Source organism: Propithecus coquereli, unplaced genomic scaffold (assembly GCF_000956105.1).
Source record: "Propithecus coquereli isolate 6110/MARCELLA unplaced genomic scaffold, Pcoq_1.0 Scaffold907, whole genome shotgun sequence".
Taxonomy (NCBI): domain Eukaryota; kingdom Metazoa; phylum Chordata; class Mammalia; order Primates; family Indriidae; genus Propithecus; species Propithecus coquereli.
This window is the reverse complement of record NW_012155363.1, coordinates 75,504-96,401: the sequence shown is the minus strand read 5'-3', so window position 1 is coordinate 96,401 and position 20,898 is coordinate 75,504. Positions and strand designations below refer to the sequence as shown.

The 20,898-nt window shown below is 60.9% G+C and overlaps 1 protein-coding gene across 3 annotated transcripts in view; it reads right to left on the bottom strand.

Annotated features, from left to right (window-relative positions):
• SARDH (sarcosine dehydrogenase) overlaps window positions 1-20,898 on the bottom strand; it is a 55,499-nt gene that overhangs the window by 12,321 nt on the left and 22,280 nt on the right. For all 3 annotated transcript variants that reach the window (XM_012664705.1, XM_012664707.1, XM_012664706.1), the window contains exons 13-18: window positions 18,538-18,621; window positions 16,673-16,786; window positions 11,204-11,342; window positions 9,705-9,818; window positions 4,558-4,705; window positions 306-399 (exon numbers count right to left, since the gene is read on the bottom strand). In XM_012664705.1, coding sequence (XP_012520159.1) covers window positions 306-399; window positions 4,558-4,705; window positions 9,705-9,818; window positions 11,204-11,342; window positions 16,673-16,786; window positions 18,538-18,621 — 693 coding nt within the window. The remainder of the gene's footprint in view (window positions 1-305; window positions 400-4,557; window positions 4,706-9,704; window positions 9,819-11,203; window positions 11,343-16,672; window positions 16,787-18,537; window positions 18,622-20,898) is intronic.

Sequence of the window (20,898 nt, the reverse complement as noted above, 5' to 3'; positions counted from 1 at the left end):
AGGAGGGGGACACAGAGGTGGGTATGCAGACGGCCAAGACTGCCCTCCCTGGGGCCAAGTCCCCGGCACCTGCTGGGTGCCAGGCAGAGCAGGGACATTGCTGTGACGTTGGCCCCTGGCACCCTCTGAGTTCCCAGCAGCCTGCGGGTGGGGCCATCTGGTCCCCACTGTCCCTGCTTCACAGTTGGGAACTGAGGCCCAAGGAGCTGCAGGGACTCACTGAGGGCCCCAGGCCACCAGGTCCCAGCCGAGTTTGTCCCCTGCTGCCACCCACCACCCAGAGGACATGGCCAGCTGGTACCTACCAGGTGTCCGGCGGCTCTCACCAGCTTGTGGGTGGAGAAGGGGAAGGCCTCGTTGCCCAGGTCTGTGTCCAGCACCTCTTGGAGGACGGCCCGGCTGTGGGGCAGAGCAGAGGTGGGCTGTCAGTGAGCCGGCCTCACCCCCGAGCGCCTGGGGGCCCTGGGCAGGGAAGGTCCTGGGGCTGCAGCCGGCAGACAAGGCTCCATCCTCACTGGGCAGTGGCACTCGTGGGTTAATGAACACACCAGACACACACACACCACGAACGCCATGAGACGAAAAAGCCACCGTCAGCGGGACCGTGTGCGACCAGCAGGACCTCGGGCAGAGGCCAGACCCGGACACCTCTCTCGCAGGAGGCGGAACCGAGGCCAGGACAGTCATCTGCCATCGGCGCTCCCAAATCCCAGTGGTCGGGAGAGGCAGGGCTTCCAGGAGGGGCTCGTGAGTGCCCACCTGCCCGAGAGAAGCTGGCCGTGGGGCCTCCGTGTTGCACAGAGGAGTAACCTGCCCGAGGCCGGGCTGGACCAGAGCTGGCAGCTGCCATGCCCAGCAGCAGGTCCCTTCCTGGACACTGTCCTGCCGTCTCCCGACCTGACTCGCCCCAGGCACCTCGGCCCCCACCCTGTCCTGGGGTGGGTGTGACATGCTGATGCTGCGGACCTGAGGGGAGGCGGAGCCCCAGAGACAGACCATTGCACCCCCCGGGGGACTGTCGCCTGCTCAAGGGCAGCGGCCACACCAGAGCGCCCGCGGCTGCTCGCGAGGGCCAGGAAGTGTCCTGAGCACCGGGCGAGCTCTGGCCTAAATCGCATCACGGCTTGCGCGGCCTGGTCCGATCTGTCCCCTGGTTCAGAAGCTCCACGAGGGCGGGGGCTTCTCTCCTCACCTCCCCCACTGAGCACGGTCGGGCCCTCGTGCCTACGGAAGCACCGGAGACCCCACTGGGGCCGCTGCCAGGGTCTCTTTGGAAGCCGTCACTTCCTGGGCACCATGCCTGCTTCCCTCCACATCCTCACCCCTTCTCCTGCCCCCATGTCACCCTTTGTCATCCTTCAGCTCTTGGTTCAGCTGTCACCTCCTCCAGGAAGCCCTCCCTGACTCCCAAGTCGGAGTCCCACAGTCTCCTGCCAGGGTGTCTCTCACATGGGTTGTACCTGCCGCCCACTGAACCGGGAGCTCCGTGCCAACAGGACGAGCCACCAGGCCTGGCACAGAGAAGGACTGAGAACGCGCTGGCTTGGCATAGCAGGGCAGGTCCCCACTTCCACCCCTGTGCAGCCAACCCTAACCCCAACCCCCACGGTGCCGGGAGCCACCACCCACGCCAGCCTGAGTGCTCAGCAGCGGTGCAGTCTGCCAAGATCCTTATGTCACCCCCACCCCAGCTCCCCCGTGGTGGTGGCCCCTGGAGAGTGACATGGCGTCCTCTAGACCTTCAGTAGCACGTGCACACGGAAGGGGCCGTGGCCGGGGCTGCTCGGGTGTGTTGCCCAGAGGGAAGGAGCCTGGACCGCACCAGGGCTCTGACCCAGGCTGTGGTCTGCGCGGGCACCTGGCCTACCGAGCCGGGAAGCAGGAAGCAGCAGGTGGCCGGAGGGCACGGGCGACCCAGCAGAGACCCAGGCTCTTGTCCCAGCTCCTCGACCTCCCCCTTACCCACCCAGCCTCAGTCCCCCGTCCGCTAAATGGGGCAGTGATGCTGCCCCGCAGGGCCGTTGTGAGGAATCCGTGTGGAGACACACGCAGAGCACGTGGTGTCGGTCATGGCCACGGGGCCGTCCACGTCTGGGCCACACGATGTTGCCTCCACCGGCCACGTGAAGCTGTGAGAATTTAAGTTCACTAAAATTAAAAATCCAGTCCCACCAGCCACATTTCAGGGGCTCAATAGCCACACAGGGCTTAGTGGCCACTGTACTGGGGCCGCTCAGTTATGGAGCATTTCCAGAAAGTTCTATGGGGCAGCAGTTCGTACAGCACCTCCCACGGTCCAGGAACAATGCTAAGTGCTTCCTGAGTGCCAACTCGGAAAGCAGGGCCCGCGTCAGCCAGCGGTGGCAACGTTATTATTCATATAAGACTTTGGGTTATTTTTGAAAGAGAGAGGACGTTTTGGGGGAGAAAGTTAAGAAATTTCCAGGAAGAGGCAGCTCTCCCTCCCCCAGCAGCTGTCACTCCCCGCCTGGAGCGGCTAATAATTAGGCTGGAGGAAGCCACTGTCCCCTCGGGCTGCGCCTTAATCTGCCTGTCTACCCCCTCCTGCCCACCGGCCTCCCTCTCTGCCCACCGGCCTCCCCTCCTGCCCACCTACCTCCCCTCCTGCCCACCTGCCTCCCCTCCTGCCCACCGGCCTCCCTCTCTGCCCACCTGCCTCCCTCCCTGCCCATCTGCCTCCCTGATGCTAAAAATAGCCCCATTCCCAGCCCAAGGTCGCCATGGCAATGAAGCCAAGGAAGCCAAAGCCGGAGCATTCCTAGGACCCAGCTTGGCCGCCAGACTCCTGCATCCTCCCCAGAGACGGGGCACTGGGCCCACCCAGGGCAGGAGTGAGAGCCACACGCACGGTGGGGGGGCTTCCTGAGGGCCACACGAGCGAGCTCTGAGACTCCTCTCGGGCCTGCTGCCTCTACCCCCGGCCCAGCAACAGTTGCCCCGCCGAAGCCACGTGTCCCTTGGAGGAACAGCCTCCAGACTATGGGATGCCGTCTGCCACCCTCTGGGCACACCGCTCCTGCCCTGCTCCACCCGGCCCGGAAGCTCTTCCTCAGATACACAGGCACGTGCCTGCCCCAGGGCCTTGCGCCTGTCCTCTCCCCGCCAGGAACTCCGTCCCTCCAGACAGCCCACGGCTCCAGCCCTCCTTCCCTCCCGGGCTTTGCCAGATGTCACCTTGACACGCTGGTTTCCACGGGCAGCCTCAAGCCAAACATTCGGAGGAAGCGGATCGGGGCTAAAGTACTCGGCCAGCTGGGTCCTATTCGTTCGTGAGCAAGTGTGCGTGGCGTGTCCACCGCGGGCCTCTGGGCCGGCAGCGCACGAGCAAAGACAGCACGCCTCGGTCCCCGACCGGCTCGCTCACAGCTGGGAGGGGAGACTGGCCAGTCCGGGGCTCAGCCAGGGCCCACAGGTTTGCCGGCGCCAAGGTGCCAGGGAAAGCAGACCCCACGGCAGGGTCTCAGCAGGACCCCAGGCTGGCAGGACGTCACCCAGACACAGCGAGCTTTGCCAAGGTGCTCGTCTCAGGGTCTTCTGCTGGGGTGCAACTTTCTCCCCACCTCCCGCTCCACCCACACACCCGGCCTGAGGCCCACGGAGATGGCAGGGAGCACCTGGACGAGTCCCGGCCCCTGAGGTGCGACCGGGCCCTGGTGGGCGGTGGAGAAAGGCCTAGACCAGAGGGTTTTAACTGCTAGGAGGGCGGCAGTAGGAGCGTGTCGGCTTCTGAGAGCTCAGTGGGGCCACAGCCCCTCAGGCACGGGTACTCGCTAGCTGTGTGACCTTGGGCAGATGTCTCTGCCACTCTGGGCCTCACTTTCTTCAGCCGTACAAATAGGAAAAACCGCAGCCATCGCCGACAACTGCTATTGGGATGGGAGATGTCGGCTCTGGGCTCGGCAGACCACGGGCGCTCCCTTGGTGGCCATGAACATGATGTGCGGTGCCTCTGTCCCCACCGCCAGTCCCCTCTCTGAAGCACCTGCTCTGGTGGCCTTGTGCCTGAGTCCCTTCTGTGTCTCGCGCACAAGCCAGCGTCCGCGGGTGCTCACGGGGTCCTGGCCCCTCGCAGGTGGGAAACACAGCCCAGCAGTGGCAGAACGATGAGCGACAGAGTGACCCACCCGCAGGCCGGGTCGTGCTATTCAGGGAGGGGCAGGTGGCCTCGCGCTGCAGGACATCATTCTCACGGGGTGGCAGGCAGACCCCCGGCCTGGCTCTGCCCACTGAGAGACGGAGGGCTGAGATTCCTAGGCTGCTTCAGGGATGCAGAGACTGCCCTGCCCCTGGGGTCCCTGCGTGACCCACGGATCCCCCGACACCGGCGACTGGAGCTCAGTCTCGTTCACGTGTCAAGCGCTTGCCTGGTGCTTTGAAGACTGTTTCTCCAGAGCCCGTCCCTGGGTTGGCCAGAGCGGTTGACTACGCAGAGTGCCCCATTCTGGGCCGGTAAGTTGTTGCGCCCACGGGCCAGCTGGAGGGCCTGGGGTCCAGGACCCAGGTGCGCCCCGGTGCTTGGCCCTGCCCTCTCCTCACCTGGCTGGGCCCTGTATGCTGATCATGCCCAGGTCCTCAGAGCTGTCGACGAGCCGGCACCGGAACTTCTGGTCCTGCAGCACCGTGGTGATGTGGGACCAGTTGTGCTGGGCCACAGCCCCGCCCACGGCCAGGTAGTAGCCGTCCCCTGGAAGAGAAGCAGCTGCGCTGAGAGCAGCATTTCGGGGACGGGGAGGGGGCAGTGAGGGTGGCCCGAGGGCCGCCGTTTCTTGAAAGTAAACAATGAAAGCCAGAGCTTAGCGTCCCCCCAAGGGGCCCTGGGTTTCCGCTGAAGAACAAAACTCAGCTCCTTCGCTGAGGCCAGGCTGGGGCGCAGGGCTGGGACCCCCGGGACCTACACAGGCCAGGGGGGCGTCTGAGGCTTGCACTCGCTTCTAGGGGCTTCCTAATCCAGAAAGGTTGAGAGCCCAGTGCCACCAGGGCGTGGGGAGATTCTGTCCCACCTCAGCTCCCAGGGCTGGGTGACCCTGGATGGACTCTTCCCCTCTGAGCCTCGATGTCCCCACCGGCCCTCTTCGCCCTCTACTTCCATGGCCCCAGGTCTCTGGGTTCCCTGCCTTGGCCATTTCTGGGCTTGTGGGGCCAGGCTCTGGGCCAGGGGCCTCATAGTCAACGCCCCCTTGATCCTACTTGGGATGCTGAGTCATCACCATCCCTGGGTCTCAGAAAAAGAGACTGAGGTTCAGAGAGGTTACACATGGGGGGAGAAGGTGGAACTCGATACAGCTCTGATCCACAGCTATGGAACACCCACTGGGCAACACTGCCACCTGGGTACCCACGCTCAAAGGGCAGCCCACCTCAGCCCAGCGTCCCGGGGGAGCCACTGCCCAGATTCTGTGGCCTTGGACAGCTGTGTGGCCTTGGGCGGGGCACAGCCTCCCCGAGCCTCCACATTCTCATCAGGAATTTAGGGCTAACAGAACTTCTCGGCAGGGGTGTTGTGACTATTTAGCCACCACCCTTGCCTGGTGCCTGGTGTGGGCCAGGTGCTCACTGAATCACCCCTGCTGCCCAACTTCAGGGTGCGGGCAGCCATGGGAGGAAGGCCTGACTCAGGGGAGGTGGTGGGGGACGTCCCCATGTCCACTTTCTGCGCATCCCCCCTTACCTCCCTCCCAACCTGTTAGGGGCGATGGCACCCAGGCGGGCCCCTCAACCTGTGGCCCCCGTTCCTCCATCTGGACGACGGGAATGAGACGGGACCGCACAAGGCTGCCTGGGGAGTTAAGAACCACAGCACGGGGAGCCCGGCTGGCTGGAGGTGTCAAGACCCTCATCCCCTTTCCAGGGGCTCCAGTCCTGCGTGGGGGCAAGGCTGCCCATCTACCCTGGACACCAGCAGGGAGGGCAGGAGGGAGGCTGGGCCCTGGGCAACGAGGGCAGGAAAGCCCCAGCCCAAGCCCCACTGCAGGCAGCCCGCTGTGGGGGGCGGGAGGACCCCGCCTGGGCACTACTGTACCTGCTAACCCTGCCCCGTGCCATCGCGGTCATGGGCACAGCCACCTGCAGTGACTGAAAAACAGATGCCCCCCCCTTTCCAGCAAGGGGGAGCAGCTGGTGGCAGAGACTCACCAGCTGGATGCTGATGCTCCCGGGGCTGGGATGGGCCCGGCCACCCCTGGAAGCTGGACTTGGGGACCCTCCTCCTTCCCCACCCACGGTTCAGGTCCCATTGTCAGCACAGGCCAGGGAAGGAGTAGGGGAGCAGCAGCCCGACCGAGGTCCCAGCAGGGGCTGTGGTCCTCACACCGCCCCCCAATCTGTCCAGATGAGCCCTGGGACACTCCTGACCTTGTCACACCCTGTGGTATGTGCCCCAATCCTGCTTGTCCTTCCAGTCCCAACCCAAAGGCCTCAGCCTCCAGGAAGCCCTCCTTGACAATCAGAGCTCTAAGTGCCTCTGCATCACTCAGGCCGGTCCCTGGTGTCACCCACAGCTCCCATCTCTCCCTCACGCCCACACCCCAAAGAGCAGCCCGAATGGCCCCAGCCTGGGCTGCAGCATCCCTGGCCTGGACGGCCCACTGTCCCCATGCCACCCCTCCCGCCCACCGTCCTAAAGCCCAGTCTCTCCGCATCACACCCGGGCTCCCCACAGCTCTCCGGAGCCCGTCAGAGCTCCCACGGCCTCCTCTCGGCCCCTGTGCTCTCATGACCCTCGGCTCTGACGAGCTTCACTCCTGGGCCCGAGCACGCGCCCATCACGCCTTACGCTCACGCTGCCTCTGCAGGACCCAGGCCACTCCTCGCCCCGCGCGACCCGGCTCGACCACCACCTTGCTGGGAAGTCCACCTGCCCCTCCAACCTGCAAAGCACTGCCGCAGCTTGTGCCTCAGTGTGCCCGGGGACCACACCCTGCACAGTGTCCTCTGAACCATGGGGGTGGGAGAAGGGCCTCTTCCCAAGCCCCCACCCTGGGGACACCTCACAGGGACACTACCCCATCCCTGGCGGGGTGCTCCGTGGCCATCCACTTCTCTGAGCCTCTGTCTTCTCATCTGTAAAATGGGCAGAGCCACAGCCTCTGGCCCACGGGGCTGTTGAGAGCACCCACCGGATAGGGGGCCAGCCAGGCTCCTTCCTCCCTTTCTACCCTTGACACTAACGAGTTCAAAAGGAGAGTGAAGCCAAAACCACAAGCCAGTCCCCAGGGGCTCCCTGATCCCTGGGCTGGGGTTACGAGAGGACGCTGGAATGCTGGACAGCGTCTTCGACCCGCGCCAGACACACATGGCCTGCCCAGCCCTGCGCACACTCACGTGACTCTTGAGCCTCTGCTCCCATGTGGCCCCACCAGTCTGCGGCCATCTGAGGCCGGGTCCTGAGGCCAGCGGTCGGCCAGGGGCCTGGTGTGGCGGAGCTACCAGGGGCTTGTCCCCATCTGGCCGGCCTGGGCTGGGGCTGTGGACCTGTCTGTGCTTCTCGGCATTGCTGGGACGTTTCCCAGGAGCACCAACGCCTTTTGTGACATTTTTAACAATCAGTAAAGATCATTTAAAGTGACTCTTAAGATTGACAACTGCTTTGTACACGGCCTTAATCACGTGAAATCATCACACTGTCTGACCTAATGGATCTGACGTAGCACGTATAATTAGCACGCGTATTAACAACATGCATATTTAACGCACATGCATATTCATAATGGGAATGTGCAGTTTTTAAGCCTGAAAATAAAACAAAGTTGCAGCAGTTTTCTCTTGTTTAGCAGTGTCCCCAGGACCCACAGAGCCACCCTGGGGGCTGTGACTCATTTCCTCATGCCCGTCACAGCCACCGAGCGCAAGCCTCCCCCAGCTCAGCACTGCCCAGACTGCAGCCCCAGCAGAACCATCTGGAAAGGCACCTCGCCGTGCATCGCTGCAAGGTGGCTCTGTTTGCAAAGCGCTTTCCTGACAGCTTCCCTGTGGGGGAAACTGAGGCCCAGGGAGGCAAGTCCCAGAGCCAGGCAGGGCAGCACCTCAGTCAGGGCTTCGGTGACCTGCATCCTCACTGGGGTCCCGCTCTTGGGCCTCCCCGCTGGGCCCGCTCGCTCGGTCGGCAGCTCTGGGCCGTGCCTGGGCCGCCCCCACCTCCTTGCAGGCTCACCCCTCACGCCACACGCTTCTAGCTGGCGGCTCCTGCCATCCCTCAGAGCCCGGGCCAGAAACTGCCTCCTCCAGGAAGCCTTCCTCACCCCAAATCAGCTGCTTCCCAGGCCATCCCTGCACTTTCCTCTCCTCCTGCACCTGTCTGTCCACACAGTCCACCGGGGGGTCCAGAGGCCCCACCGGCCTCGTCATCTCCTTGCACTGTCTGCCCGGGTCTGCCCAACGGCAAAAGCCCCACTGCAGGAAGACAGGAGTGGATGCGTTCATCAACGAATTAGGCACACGTGCTCGGGCTGAGCCTGCCGCCCTTCAGCCTCCACGTCACCAGCGGCAGGAGGAAGGGCTCCTCACGCACATGCGCAGCCACGTGTCCCCGTCAGCCGGGCGTCTGCAGGGCTCATCTCATCCCGCCCTGTTCCAGCCGCACGCGGAGGCCCAGAGGCCCTGCCAGCCCCCAGCCCCAGATCCACCCCTAAGGCCCCTGGGTAGTGAGGCCACCTTGTCCCCCCACCTCCCCCAGCCTTCACTTTCCTCTTGCCACATCTAATACCCGACACGGTCCCCTTATTCTATTTCCCTAATCCTGTGTCCTCCCACCACGAATGTACAGTCCGCACAGCCGGAACCTTCTCCAGCTCATCACTGGGGCCTCGGTGCCTCCAACAGCCTGACGCACAGTAGGTGCTCAGGAGCTGTCGGTGGACGCAAGAATGGCTGCCCTGAGTCAGGCATGAGCCCCTTCTCCCAGCCCCTCTCTCCCCATGCCCAGGCTCAGACTCCCGGGGGACCCTCGCTGAGGACACAGCACACAGTCGGGCCAAGGCAGGAGGCCGCTGGTTTTCTGAATGGGCTGAACCCTCCCTGCTGGCCGCGCCCCTGCCCCGGACGGCAGCGCAGAGAGAACAGCGGCAACTTTGCCTCTGCAAGTCCGGTTGCGTGGAGGCGGCAACGGCCCCTTTCCGGAGAAAGACACTGATTCCCACTCTGCTCTTTCCTCCTCCCCAGGGGAGCTGGGTTACAGGACTAGAGACCGGGTCACTCCCATGTGACCCAGGACACAGGCTCAGGCAGCTGAAGCAACGGGAGGCAGGCGCTGGCTCGGTAACAAATAAGGAATGAAGGTGCTGAGCCACCCATCACCCAGGTCATGCAAGCAGAAGTGGAGGGAGGCAGAGGGTACCACGCCTGAGACTGGGGGTCACGTAACATGTCAGCAGCAGAAAGGAGCCGGCTTCCTTGTCAGGGGGCGCAGCTTTGTCCTGGCTCACTCTGTTCCGGCAGCCGCGCTGAGTGTGCCCACCCAGGTTCAAAGACATAATCACGGAGTACTCGGAGGCCCAGCATCTCTGCCTGAGCAAGCCCTGCATTTAGCTCAAACAAGACCTGAAATCTCCCAGGCCCTGGCCACGGGGCCGTGACAGCTGATTACAGAGCAGCCCTCAGCAGCCTGCCCCGTCTGGCCTGCCCCCATGGGCACCGGTCCCCAAGAAGGCTATAGTCACAGACCCGCTGCGCCCAGAAGCACCTCTTACCTTCAAAGGCGGGGGCCAGCGGGGAGGCCTGGGGGCCGGGGGCCAGGCGGCTGACGGTCAGGTCGCTCTCGGTGCCCCCGCGATGGTTCAGCATGCAGGTGTACACCGTGGAGCCTACGGGCGGGAAGAGGAACCCAGGTCCGCAGGTGGCCCAGAGCCCGCGAGCCACGTGGCAGGGGTGGCGCCTCACCGCGGAGCCTGGATACCCCCGAGCAGAAGGCCCTGGCGGGAGGTGACCTGGAAAGGCCCCCAGCTCAGGGATCCCACTGTGGCTGAGTGACCCAGAGAGGGCCAGCGATGGGCGGGTCACCCCACCACCGTCTTCCTTGGGGGAGGGAAGCTTCTTTCTTCCTGAGATGCCTGGACACTGGCTCCCCCCACCCCTCCCCCACAGGGTTCCCGTCCTGTGCTCATGTGGGGCCCTGGTACAGAGCCTGGTGCAGCAGAAGACCCCGTGAATGTCTGTGCACAAGTGGCCATGCCGACGGAGGACGACAGGGTGGATGGGAGGGTGGGGGGTGGGGGACAGGTCCACGGGGAGAGGGAGGGAGCACATGGCGGGAGGGGAGCGGGTGCGAGGGGGCTTGCAGGAGGGCTGGCAGGGCGGGCAGCAGGTGCACGTGATGGGGTGGGCTCGCTGGCTGGCTGGACAGATGATGCTATGGGTCGAATTGCGTCCCCCAAAAGATATCTTGGAGTCCTAACCCCCAAGACCTAGGAATGTGACCTTATTTGGAAATGGGGGTTTGCAGATGCGATCAAGTCACATGAGGTCATCAGGGTGGGCTCTAACCCCGTACGACGACCGTCCCTGTGAGAAGGGGAGGACACAGGGAGAAGCCAGGTGACAACAGGCAGAGGCTGCGGTGACACAGCTGCCAGCAGAGCAAGGCGGAGGCTCCCGGCCACCGCCAGAGGCCAGGGGAGGGAAGGAAGGATTCTCCCGGAGTCTCAGGGACAGACACCCTCACTTTGACCCCGGCTCCCAGACGGGAGATGATACATTTCTGCTGTGTGAGCCGCCAAGTCTGCGATGCTCTCACGCAGCACTGGGACACTTTCAAGACAGGGATGGCGAGTTTCAGGGGGTGTGGGTGACAGAAGAGGAGAGGAGTATTCCAAATGTTGCTTCAGGACAGACTTACACTGAAAAATTATTCATTATCTATCTGAAAAATCAAAACTCAGCATCCTGTGTTTCTGCTCAATTCTGGAAACCCATCTGGGGGGTGGCTGTGCCCCCAGTCCCAGGGCAAGTGACTGAGGGCCGGCTGCCATGTGTCCTTCCTGGAGCAAGGTTACCAGGACGGAGGGACGGAGGTGGTGAGGGCCCAGGGCCTGGGCTTGGGGTAGAGGGGACTGGGCAGGGCCTGGCCCAGGCCGAGGAGGCGGAAGCCGCGAGCTCAGGTTGCCCGAAGGGGATGGGTCAGCTGCCAGGTCATCTCAGCGCCCAGGGACCCTGACGTGACAAGACCGCGCTCCCAGCCCTAGCGCCACACCTGGGGGTCGGCTGACATCTGCGGAGAAGAGCCAGTCGGCAGCCTTCCCGGCGTCCGGCCCCAGCAGATAGAACTTCCCGAAGTAGGACATGTCGAACACGGCAGCCGCCCCTCTGCAGGCCAGGCACTCCGCCTTGATCTGAAAAGGCCCGGGAGGCGGGGAAGCTGTGGGGGCTTCGAGGGCTGCGTCCCCCTCAGGACCATGGAGTCCGGGGCTCTTTCCAGCACTCCTGCTCTGAGCCTGCCCTCCCGCCCGCCCCGCCCGCTCGGGACACTCAGGACAGCGAACCTTCCCAGGGTAGAGCACGTCCCACGCCATAGAGCAGGCCTCAGTAGCGCAAACGGACTGAAACCACACCAAGTGTGTTATCTGACCACAACGAAACTAAATCCGAAATCAGTAGCAGAAGAAAAATTGGAAAATTCACAAGTAAGTGGAAATTAAACAGCACACTCCTGAAGAACTGATGGGTCAGGGAAAACCCACAGGGGAAGGGGGAGCTGCTTTGAGATGAACGGAAATGAAAATACGACACGCAAACACGGGGGGCGCGACCAAGGGTACCTGGCGCCCACGCCCGCGTCAGGAAGGAGATCTCAAATCGATAACCTGAACTTCCACTTTGAGAAACTGGAAAAAGAGCAAATTAAACCCAGAGCGAGACGATGGAAATAGATAGTGAAGATTAGAACAGAAATAAATAAGAATAGAAACATAGAGAAAATCAGCAAAATCAAAAGTTGATTCTTTGAGAAGATAACAAAATTGACAAAGCTTTGGCTACACGGACAAAGAAGACCCAGCGCGCCGGCTCCAGCGTGAAAGCGGCGCGTCACTGTCCACCTGCAGACGCCGGCGCCGCGGGACACCACGCGAACACGGGCCGACAGACCGGACACGGAACTACATGTTCTCAGAAACACGCAAACGCTTACACTGAGACAGAACAAAGAAGTCACGGAAAATCCTCATGTAACTATAACGCAAAGGGGACTGAATTAGTAATTTTAAAACTCTCTACCGTCCCAGGCCCAGACGGCTTCACTGGTGAAGTTTACCCAACGTTCAAGAAAGAATTAATACCAATTCTTCCCAAACTCTTCAAAAAATATGAGAGCAGGAAATACTTTCCAGTTCATTCCAGGAGGCCAGGGCTCCCCTGACATCAAAACCAGACAAAGCTATAAGAAAACGACAGACGGATATCCTCTATGAATACAGACACAAACATGCTCAACAAACCCCAGAAAACCACATCCAACAAGGTAGGAAAAAAGATTACACACCACGTCAGTGGGATTTATCCCAGGAACGTGAGGTTTATTTAACATCTAAAGATCAATTGCTGTCACTCACCACGTTAGGAGAACGAAGGACAAAAACCGCTCGACAGATGCAGAAAAAGTATTCAACAAAATCCACCTGTTCATAATAAAAACACACAACAAACTGGGGAATATGAGGGAGCTCCCTCGCCCCGACGAGGGGCCCACAAACACCACAGCGCTAATGTCATACTTAACAAGGAAAGAGCTGATGTTCCTCCCAAGACCAGGAACAAGACGGGGTGTCCATTCTCACCACGTCTGTCCAACAGTGTACTGGAGGCCCAGCCAGGGCAATTCAGCAAGAAAATGAAATTCAAAGGCATCCAGATTGGAAAAGAAAATAAAAAAATATCGCTATTTGCAGATAACGTGATCTTACATGTAGAAAATCCTAAGAAATCCACTAAAAAACTGCTAGAACTAATAAAATAGCTCAACAAGGTTACAGGATGCAAGGTCAGTCCATAAAAACACGAAGAAAAAAGTGTTGTATTTCTATATTAGCAATGAACAATTTTGAAACAGAAATTTATAAAATAATTCCATTGACATTATCATCAAAATAATAAAATGCTTAGGAATAAATTTAACAAAAAAGTGCAAAACTTGTACTCTACAATTATAAAATATTTTTGAAAGAAATTAAAAACCAAAATAAACGGAAAGACATCCCATGCTCATGAAGTGAAAGGCTGACTATTGTAAGCGCCAACACATCCCAAATTGAGATTCAACACAGACCCTATCAAAGTCTCAGCTGGCTTCTTGGAAGAAATTGACACGCTGATCTTAAAATTCCTATGGAAATGCAAGGGATCCCAAATGTTAAAAAACAATCTTGAAAAGGAAGAACAGAGCTAAAGGACTCACGCTTCCTGATGTCAAAAGTTACCGCAAAGGTATAGCAATGAAGACATTAAATACGCACAGACACAGAGATGAATGAAACAGAACTGAGAGTCCAGAAATAAACCCTCATATTTATGGCCAGCTGATTTTCCACAAGGGTGCCGAGACAATTCCACGGGGGGGAAGCAGCCTTTCCAGCAAACTGTGCCGGGATAACTCGATAGCCACACGCAGAAGAATGAGGTTGGACCCCTTCCTCACGCCCTGCACAAAAACGAATTCTAATGAATCCTAGATCTACGTGAAAGAGCTAAAACTATAAAACTCTTAGAAGAAAACATAAGAGTAAATTCTTGTGACCTCAGTTTAGCTTCTTAGGCAGGACACCAAGAGCACAAATGGCAAAAGGGGAAAACACAGGTGCATTGGTCACCATCGAAATTTAACAAGTTGTGCTGCAAACAATGCCACGCAGAAAATGGAACACCACCACGGGGCGGAGAAAACGTCTGCGTGTTCTACGTCTGACACGTGACTTGCACCTAGGCCACACGAAAGGTTTTCCTGACTCAATAATAAAAACACAACTGGGTTTTAAAACGGGCAAAGGATCTGAACAGACATTTCTCTGAAGAAGATACACAAGTGGGCAACAGGCATGTGAGAGGTGCTCGCCACCACTAGTCGTGACAAAACTCAAATCAGAACCATGTGAAATCGCTTCGGGCCCGTCGGATAATAACAGGGAGGCGGTGGAGAAACCGGAACGCTCTGCGCGGTGTGGGAACACAGTGTGGCGCGTCCACTTTGGAAAACAGTTGTTATTTCCTCAAAACGTTCAGCAGACTCAGCGCGTGACCCGGCTATCCTGGTTCCATGCCCACGAGATACAAACGCATACGTGCAAACAAAACTGTGTCCGTGGGTGCTCACGGTAGCGCTATGCATAAGGCCCAAAGTGAAAAGAACTCAATGTCCACCAGCTAACGAGTGAGTAAACAGGACCCGGCGCATCCACGCGGCGGAGCATGGCTGTGTGGGACGGAAAAGAACCAGGCGCCGGCACCTGCCGCACGGGTGGACCTTGGGACAGTCCTGCCGAGTGAGAGGAGCCGGTGACAAGAGGACACACGTTTTATGATCCTCCTTCCAGGACATGCTCAAACCAGGTCATCCACAGAGACAGAAAGCAGATGAGGGGTTGCCTTGGGCGGGGGGGTGGTGACTGCTGACGGGTGTGGGGCTTCTTCCGCCAGGACACAAAGACGTCCTGAAAGTAGCCATGGCGGCAGCTGCACAACCCCGTGAACTTATCAAGAAACACCGGCTGGTACCTTGAAGTGGATGAGTCGCGTGGTACATGAGTTATACCTTAATAAAGCAGGTTACCAAAACCACGCAACATCTCTCCCTAATTCCCTCCCCAGGGCGTAGGGCCCCCGGCCAGGCTGTCGAGGTCTCCTGTCATCCCCCATTATCCCCTGGTCCTCCTTCTCAGGGCTCGGCACATGGCCCGCCGGTGAGCAGACACGCCCACCTCGTGGTCATTATTGAAAATAAAGATGACGACGGCAGCAGCCACCTGGTCCCGGGCAGCCGCTGTGTTGGGGGCTATTTCATGTCCTTCCAGACCCACTGCCTCCCCCCAGGCAGCTTGCATGACCCTCCTGCGCTGGGCGCTCTCTGGGGCCAGGGGGTGCGGCACAGCCAGGACATGTCAGTGCTGTGCCTGCCGGAGGGGACACCGACCATGCATATCTCCTCCCACTTCCACGGTCAGCGAGCCACGGTGGCGGCCGGGATTGGAACCGCTGTGGGGCGAGCATTTACATCAGGCGAATGGGCCCCGCGTCCCCCCAGGGAGCTGGTTGTTAAACAGCCACCAGCACACCACCGGGCTGTCGCCCTCCAAGCCCTGTGCGGCTGCCCCAGCTCCGCCAGGCATCGCTGTCCTCTTAGGAGCGCCCACCCTCTGTCGGGCGCCTCTGCTGATGCTGCCAGGGCTGTCACCAAACCCAGAACAGCTTCCTGGGCCGACGCGCATCTACCCGGGCTGGGGAGTTGCCAGCGCAAGAACCAGGCACGTTTTAGCATCAGGGCTGTCGCAGGCGCGCTTGCGGAGGCTGGATGAAGCCACAAAGCCAAGTTGGCATCTCCCCCGAGCTCCCACATCCTGCAGGGCCACGAGTCCCACAGGAGGTGCCAGACGGAGCCTGTGCACTCCCGTGAGGCGGCCGCGAGAGACTTGGGCGCTGAGAAGTCTTGGCGCGTGCGGCACGATCCCCCTCCCGAGGCCGGCAGCAGATACTTTACGCTAGAGCCAGCTTCGGGGGAAGTGGTGGAAATAAATAGTTTCTTCCCTGCAGGACTCGCGGGGCCCGGCGCAAACTCGGAATGTGGGGCTTGTTTGAAAAGCGTTAAGAGTTTCTAGGCGGTGACAGCAGAGCATCAACCCCCGTACGGGGCCGTCAGGGCGCCGGGCCCGAGTGACTGCAGCGTCCGAAGCCCCAGAAGCCGGTCCTGCTAGAACCCCTCGCAGATGCCTCCCAGGCTGTTTCTGGGCTCTGCTCCCACATCAGACTCGCGGTGACACTTCACGCCGTGTCTCCGGTGCGGGACACGCACAGAGCAGCAGAGGTCCCCTTGGTGATCTCATGGTTAAGTGGCTGGGCACTGTTGGCTCTGCAAAAGCTGCCCGGGACGACACGCCTGTGCAGTGTGGACGCTGGTGGGGGGCCCGGCCCCCAAGACTCACCACCCCCACCCAGCGGAAGGAGGGAGCCAGGCCCTCGGGGGAGGCAGTGAGCCACCTGCTGCCCGTCTGACCGGCCTCACGCGCCCACTTTTGGAACAAGAGGAACAGCGAACAGACCACAGGCCACGGCGCTTCCCCACTCTGGTCTCCTCTGCTCGTCCCCTGGAGGGGCCACGTCGTCCTGAGTCTACTCTGCAAGAACTGCAGCCGGAGCCCTCTGCTCGGAACCCCAGAAGGGACGGAAGCTGGTGCCGGCCTCAGAGTGGCTCCCGGAGCCCCCCAGCCCCTGCCCGGAGCGGGAATATTCTCCCCCAGGCCTAACTGCCGGCAGGACCCCGCTGCAGGTGGAGAGCGGGGAGAGAAGAAACATCACGTGATTCCTCCTCACAACCGGGTCGGCCCCAGAGGACGATGAACACAGAGCTCAGAGAGCCCTGGCCAGAGCCCCGCAGGCCCTGGGGAAGCTCACGGAGCTTTCGCTTTCATCAGGGACCAGGGGCGGGACCCTGGCCTCGCGCTGGGCAGCGGGTACGCACCGTGTGTTGGTGCGGCGGGAAGTCGAAGGTGTACTCGTCCCCGAGCAGCCTGCCGTAGGCGTAGTCCTCGTGCGCCCGGTTCCCGTACGCCCCGTAGTAGTCGTACTCCAAGACCTGGGAAGAGGAGGCGTCGCCAGGGCCCCTCCCGTCCTCCTCCCTCCCTCTACCCCGAGCTGCCGCGATACATGGGACGGGCCTGGCCCTGCCCTCAGGGACCCCCCTCCCGCGGGCGAGCGTGTGGACACGGGCGAGGGTGTGAGGCGTTTGGGCATAGAACGTGGCACAAATGGCGCCCGTGGTTATGGGGCTGAGAGCCGGTGCCACGGCTGGTGGAGAAGCTTGGTCACCCTCGGGGGGGCTGGAGAGGACCTCAGGGGCCACTGCCAGGCCTCTCGCCCGATGCCAAGGCTGTGGGATAGAGCCCAGGGGTGGCTCTTGAAGGAGGTGGCGGGTGGCCAAGCTGTGCGGGACATGTCTGACACTCTGTTGAGGGCGACCCTTGCTACGGATGAGGAAACTGAGGCACAGGTTAAACCTTGCCCAAGGTTGCAGACAAGTCCCCAACTGAGCAGGAACATGAAGCTGGGCAGACACGTGGGCCCCAGGGTCTGTCTTCTCTGCCGTGGCCTCAGCCCCCCTGCGATCTGCCCGCCTCTCTCTGATGCCCCCAGCTCCGTGCACCTCCCCCACCTCTGCCCCTTGCCCCCTGCCCCCTGCCCTCCCTCCGCACACACACAGGTGTGAATAGAGGTGCAGGCGATTCTCGCCTCCCAGAGCCGCTGGTCTGAGCCGCACCCCCTCTTTGCGGGGAGGGCCCAGGTGAGGTTGGGGCTGCGTGGGGCCCTGCTCCCCACCCTCGCTCACGTCCTGGTGTCCAGGGAGGGGCCTTCACTGGGCATCTCTGCAGGAAGTCCTCTCCCTCCCCCACCAAGTGCGGCTCGCCCTGGCCCGTGAGAGCCCATCAGGGACGTCCCACCCTCTGCAGCCCTGACAAGGTGTCAGGGATTGGGGAAGATCACCTAGTGGCTCTCCCAGGGTGGCTCCTGGGTGGGGGACCAAAGTCCGCCTGTCTTGGGACCAAGGGCGAGTTCCCGACTTCCCCTCCCCCTCCCCCATGCCTAGGGCAGCCCGGGGTGAGGGGGGAACACGGGGCTGTGCCTAAGACAGGGTTTGCCAGACCCACCCTCCCCACATGGTCCCTGGGCCAGCAGAAGGGACCAGCGTGGCCGAGGACCAGTTAGCCAGTTAGCCAGTTAGCCAGCCTCGGCTCCCGCCTGCCCTGGCAGTGCCCTGGGCTCTGGACCTCGTCCTGGGCGGGGTTGCCATGGGGATGGAAGATAGCAGTAGGAAGGGGATTTTAATTGGTCCAAACCGAGATCAAACGCCACCCCAGGCTGGCCCTGGAGCGTCACACGGCCTGCTCCAGAGCTCCTGCCTGGGTTTCCCAAGCAGGACTGTTTTATTCTTCTCCCCACGATCCAGGTCCCTAGGAGGCCCCAGAGGCCAGGACTCTGTGAAACCCCAGCTGAGAAACGCAGCTCACTGAGCGCACAAACCCGCCTACGCAGCACCTCCTGGAGCATAAACTAACAGCTGGAGTTGCCAAAAATAGACGCACAAAAGTACGGGAAGATGCACTTGATTCCTCCTCCCCGGGGGTGGGGGGCCTTCTGCACTGTCCCCGCGCAGGTCCCTCCAACCCCAGCTCTGCCCAGAGCGCTCGCCTGCGTGGGCTGCGGAGGGCGCCAAAGGGTATGCGGGCAGGTCCGCCAGGCCTGGCTTCCTGAGTGCAGAATAACCAACCCGCCTCCTGCGCTGGGTTGGCTCCACTTACCCCCACTGGACGCGCAGCAGGCGCCACTCACCGGAGCTGTGCCTCGCGGGTGGAACCATCCCGGCCGCTCCCAGCCGTGCCGCTCCTGGAACACGCAGCCTCGTCCGAGGAGCTCCTGGCAGGGGGACAGCAGCACCTTCACACCCTGCCAGACACCACGGAGGGCGGGGGCAGGTGGCAAAGGCCCTCGCTCTCAGGACCAGGACACCAGCCCAGGCTGCCGGCACCCCTCAGCGCTCCCCAGCACCCCCTGCCGCGCCCTAGGGCCCCGATCTCTGGAATTCCCCTCTGCTATGGACTGAGCTGTGCCCCCCAAATTCATGCGCTGAGGCCCAGCCCCCAACATGGCTGCATTTGGAGACAGACAGGCTCTTTAAGGCCGTGTGAAGGTTAAATGAGTGTGGGGTCCTGGGTCCGGTGCCCTTCATAAGAAGAGGAAGAGACGCCAGCGCTCCCTGTCCGCCATGTGAGGACGCAGCCAGCGGGGGGGCCATCAGAGAGCCAGGAGAGCCCTCCCCAGGTACCACATCCGCCAGCACCTGATGTTGGGCCTCCCAGTCTGTAACTGAGAGGAAACAAATTTCTCTTGTTTTGCACATTAACTGCCACACGAGTTGTATTTAACTCAGGCTAGCTTTGAGCCCGGGGCCTCGTGAAGCACCTGTAACTCCAGCTGGTTCGTGAAAATCTTACTTGTGGATGTTCTTATTGTTACAATCGATAGTGGCAATTTAATTGTATATATTAATAACTCACAGAAAATAAAAAATAAATTTTCCATTAAACTAGAAAGGATCATTTTGTTTCCGAAGCTTTTATTCTATTTTCATAATAAAACACCACGGCCCCAAGGAAATATTTTTTCCTCGTGCGGCAGTCAGTGTGTTCAACGCCCCCGTCCGTGGCGCTCTGTCCCGCAGCTCCCGCAGACTGACGTGCCTCGAGACCCGGTGAGTCCACTCCCGGGTGTGCCCGAGAGGATCGAAAGAGCGTCTCACGCAAGTGCCGACCGCAGCTGCCCGCGGCAACTGTGCACGGCCACCAAAGGCGGAAACCACCCAGCGGCCGCCCCGGCGAGAGGATAAACCGGTGTGGTCTGCCTGGACGTGGCGTGTCACTCAGCCCACGAGGAAGTGAAGTTCTGACACGTTCTACAGCACGGGTGAACGGAGAACACGCGCTACGGCAAAGACGCCGGACGAAAAGCCCGCGCGCGGTTCCGTTCCTTCTGCGCGAAGTGTGCGAACGGGCAGGTCCGCAGGGAAGGGCGCCGGCCGCGTGGCCGGGGCTGGGCAGGGCGAGGAGCGACCAAAGGGCACGGGGTTTCCTTCCGGGGGAAGAGAGTGTTCTGGAACTGGGTGGTGGTGGTGGTGGTGGCCGTGCAGCGCCGAGTGTACGTGATGCCACTGGAGTGTGCTTCAGACACGGCCGAAATGGAAACCTTGGGATTTGCATGTTTTCCCACAGTAGCAGACACAGCAGGACACAGAGCAGTAACGTAGGGGCGGGTTCCTTTGAAAATTGATTTGGTTTGCAGGAAAGGATCCCCACTCTCAGGGCTGGAAGGGCCCCACCCCAGGGCCACCGCGTGCGACCAGCCAGGGTCCCGGAGCCCAGGCCTCAGGGGGCTTCGGAAGCTGAGTCTGGCTCGAGGGGCAGGGAAGGCAGAGTGGGGAGACCCGAAGGGAGGAGAAGCTCCTGAGGTCACGATGCCAAGTAGGGACACCTGAGAGGTCCTCCCTGCATGTGGGGACCCAAGGGACAGCAATGGAGGGCACAAAAGCCACCCCTGAGGGAACGGCAGGGACACCCCACAGGGCACCTTCCCAAGGAGGAACATGTTGGTCTCAAGATCCCATTGAACGGGGGTAGCTTCCTCTACTTAGAAAGAAAGACAACAAGCTTAGGTGGCTGTTAATTGTCACAAGAAGGACCCCGCCTAGGAGGGAGTGGAGGCCTGCGGGGAGGAAGCTTCCTCTCGAGGGCGGGGGAGCTTCGGCTCAGAACCGCATGGGCAGGAGGAACGCGTCTGAGCCCACTGCAGGGTGAGGCTTTCAGGGAGGCTTCTGAGCTGCCAGGACGGGCAAGGGGTGGGGACGAGCTTGGGGACAGATTGGGGAGGCTACGAGGGCATGTGTGGCTCGAGATCATAGCTGGTCCCCCCAGGCGGGCCAAGGGCCAGGCAGCCTGGGAGCCGGCCCTCTACCACTGATGTCCCAGGTCTCTTTCTGGGAGGTGCAGCTAATACCAGGGTCCCTCTTGGGGCCAGGCGCTGGAGTCCCAGATGCGGGAGGCCCCTCCTCCCTGCCCTGAGCCCCCCTCTGTCTATGTATTCAACAAACCTCCACCAGCAGCTCAATGCTCAGGAACCAGCGTGACTGACACAGCCCCT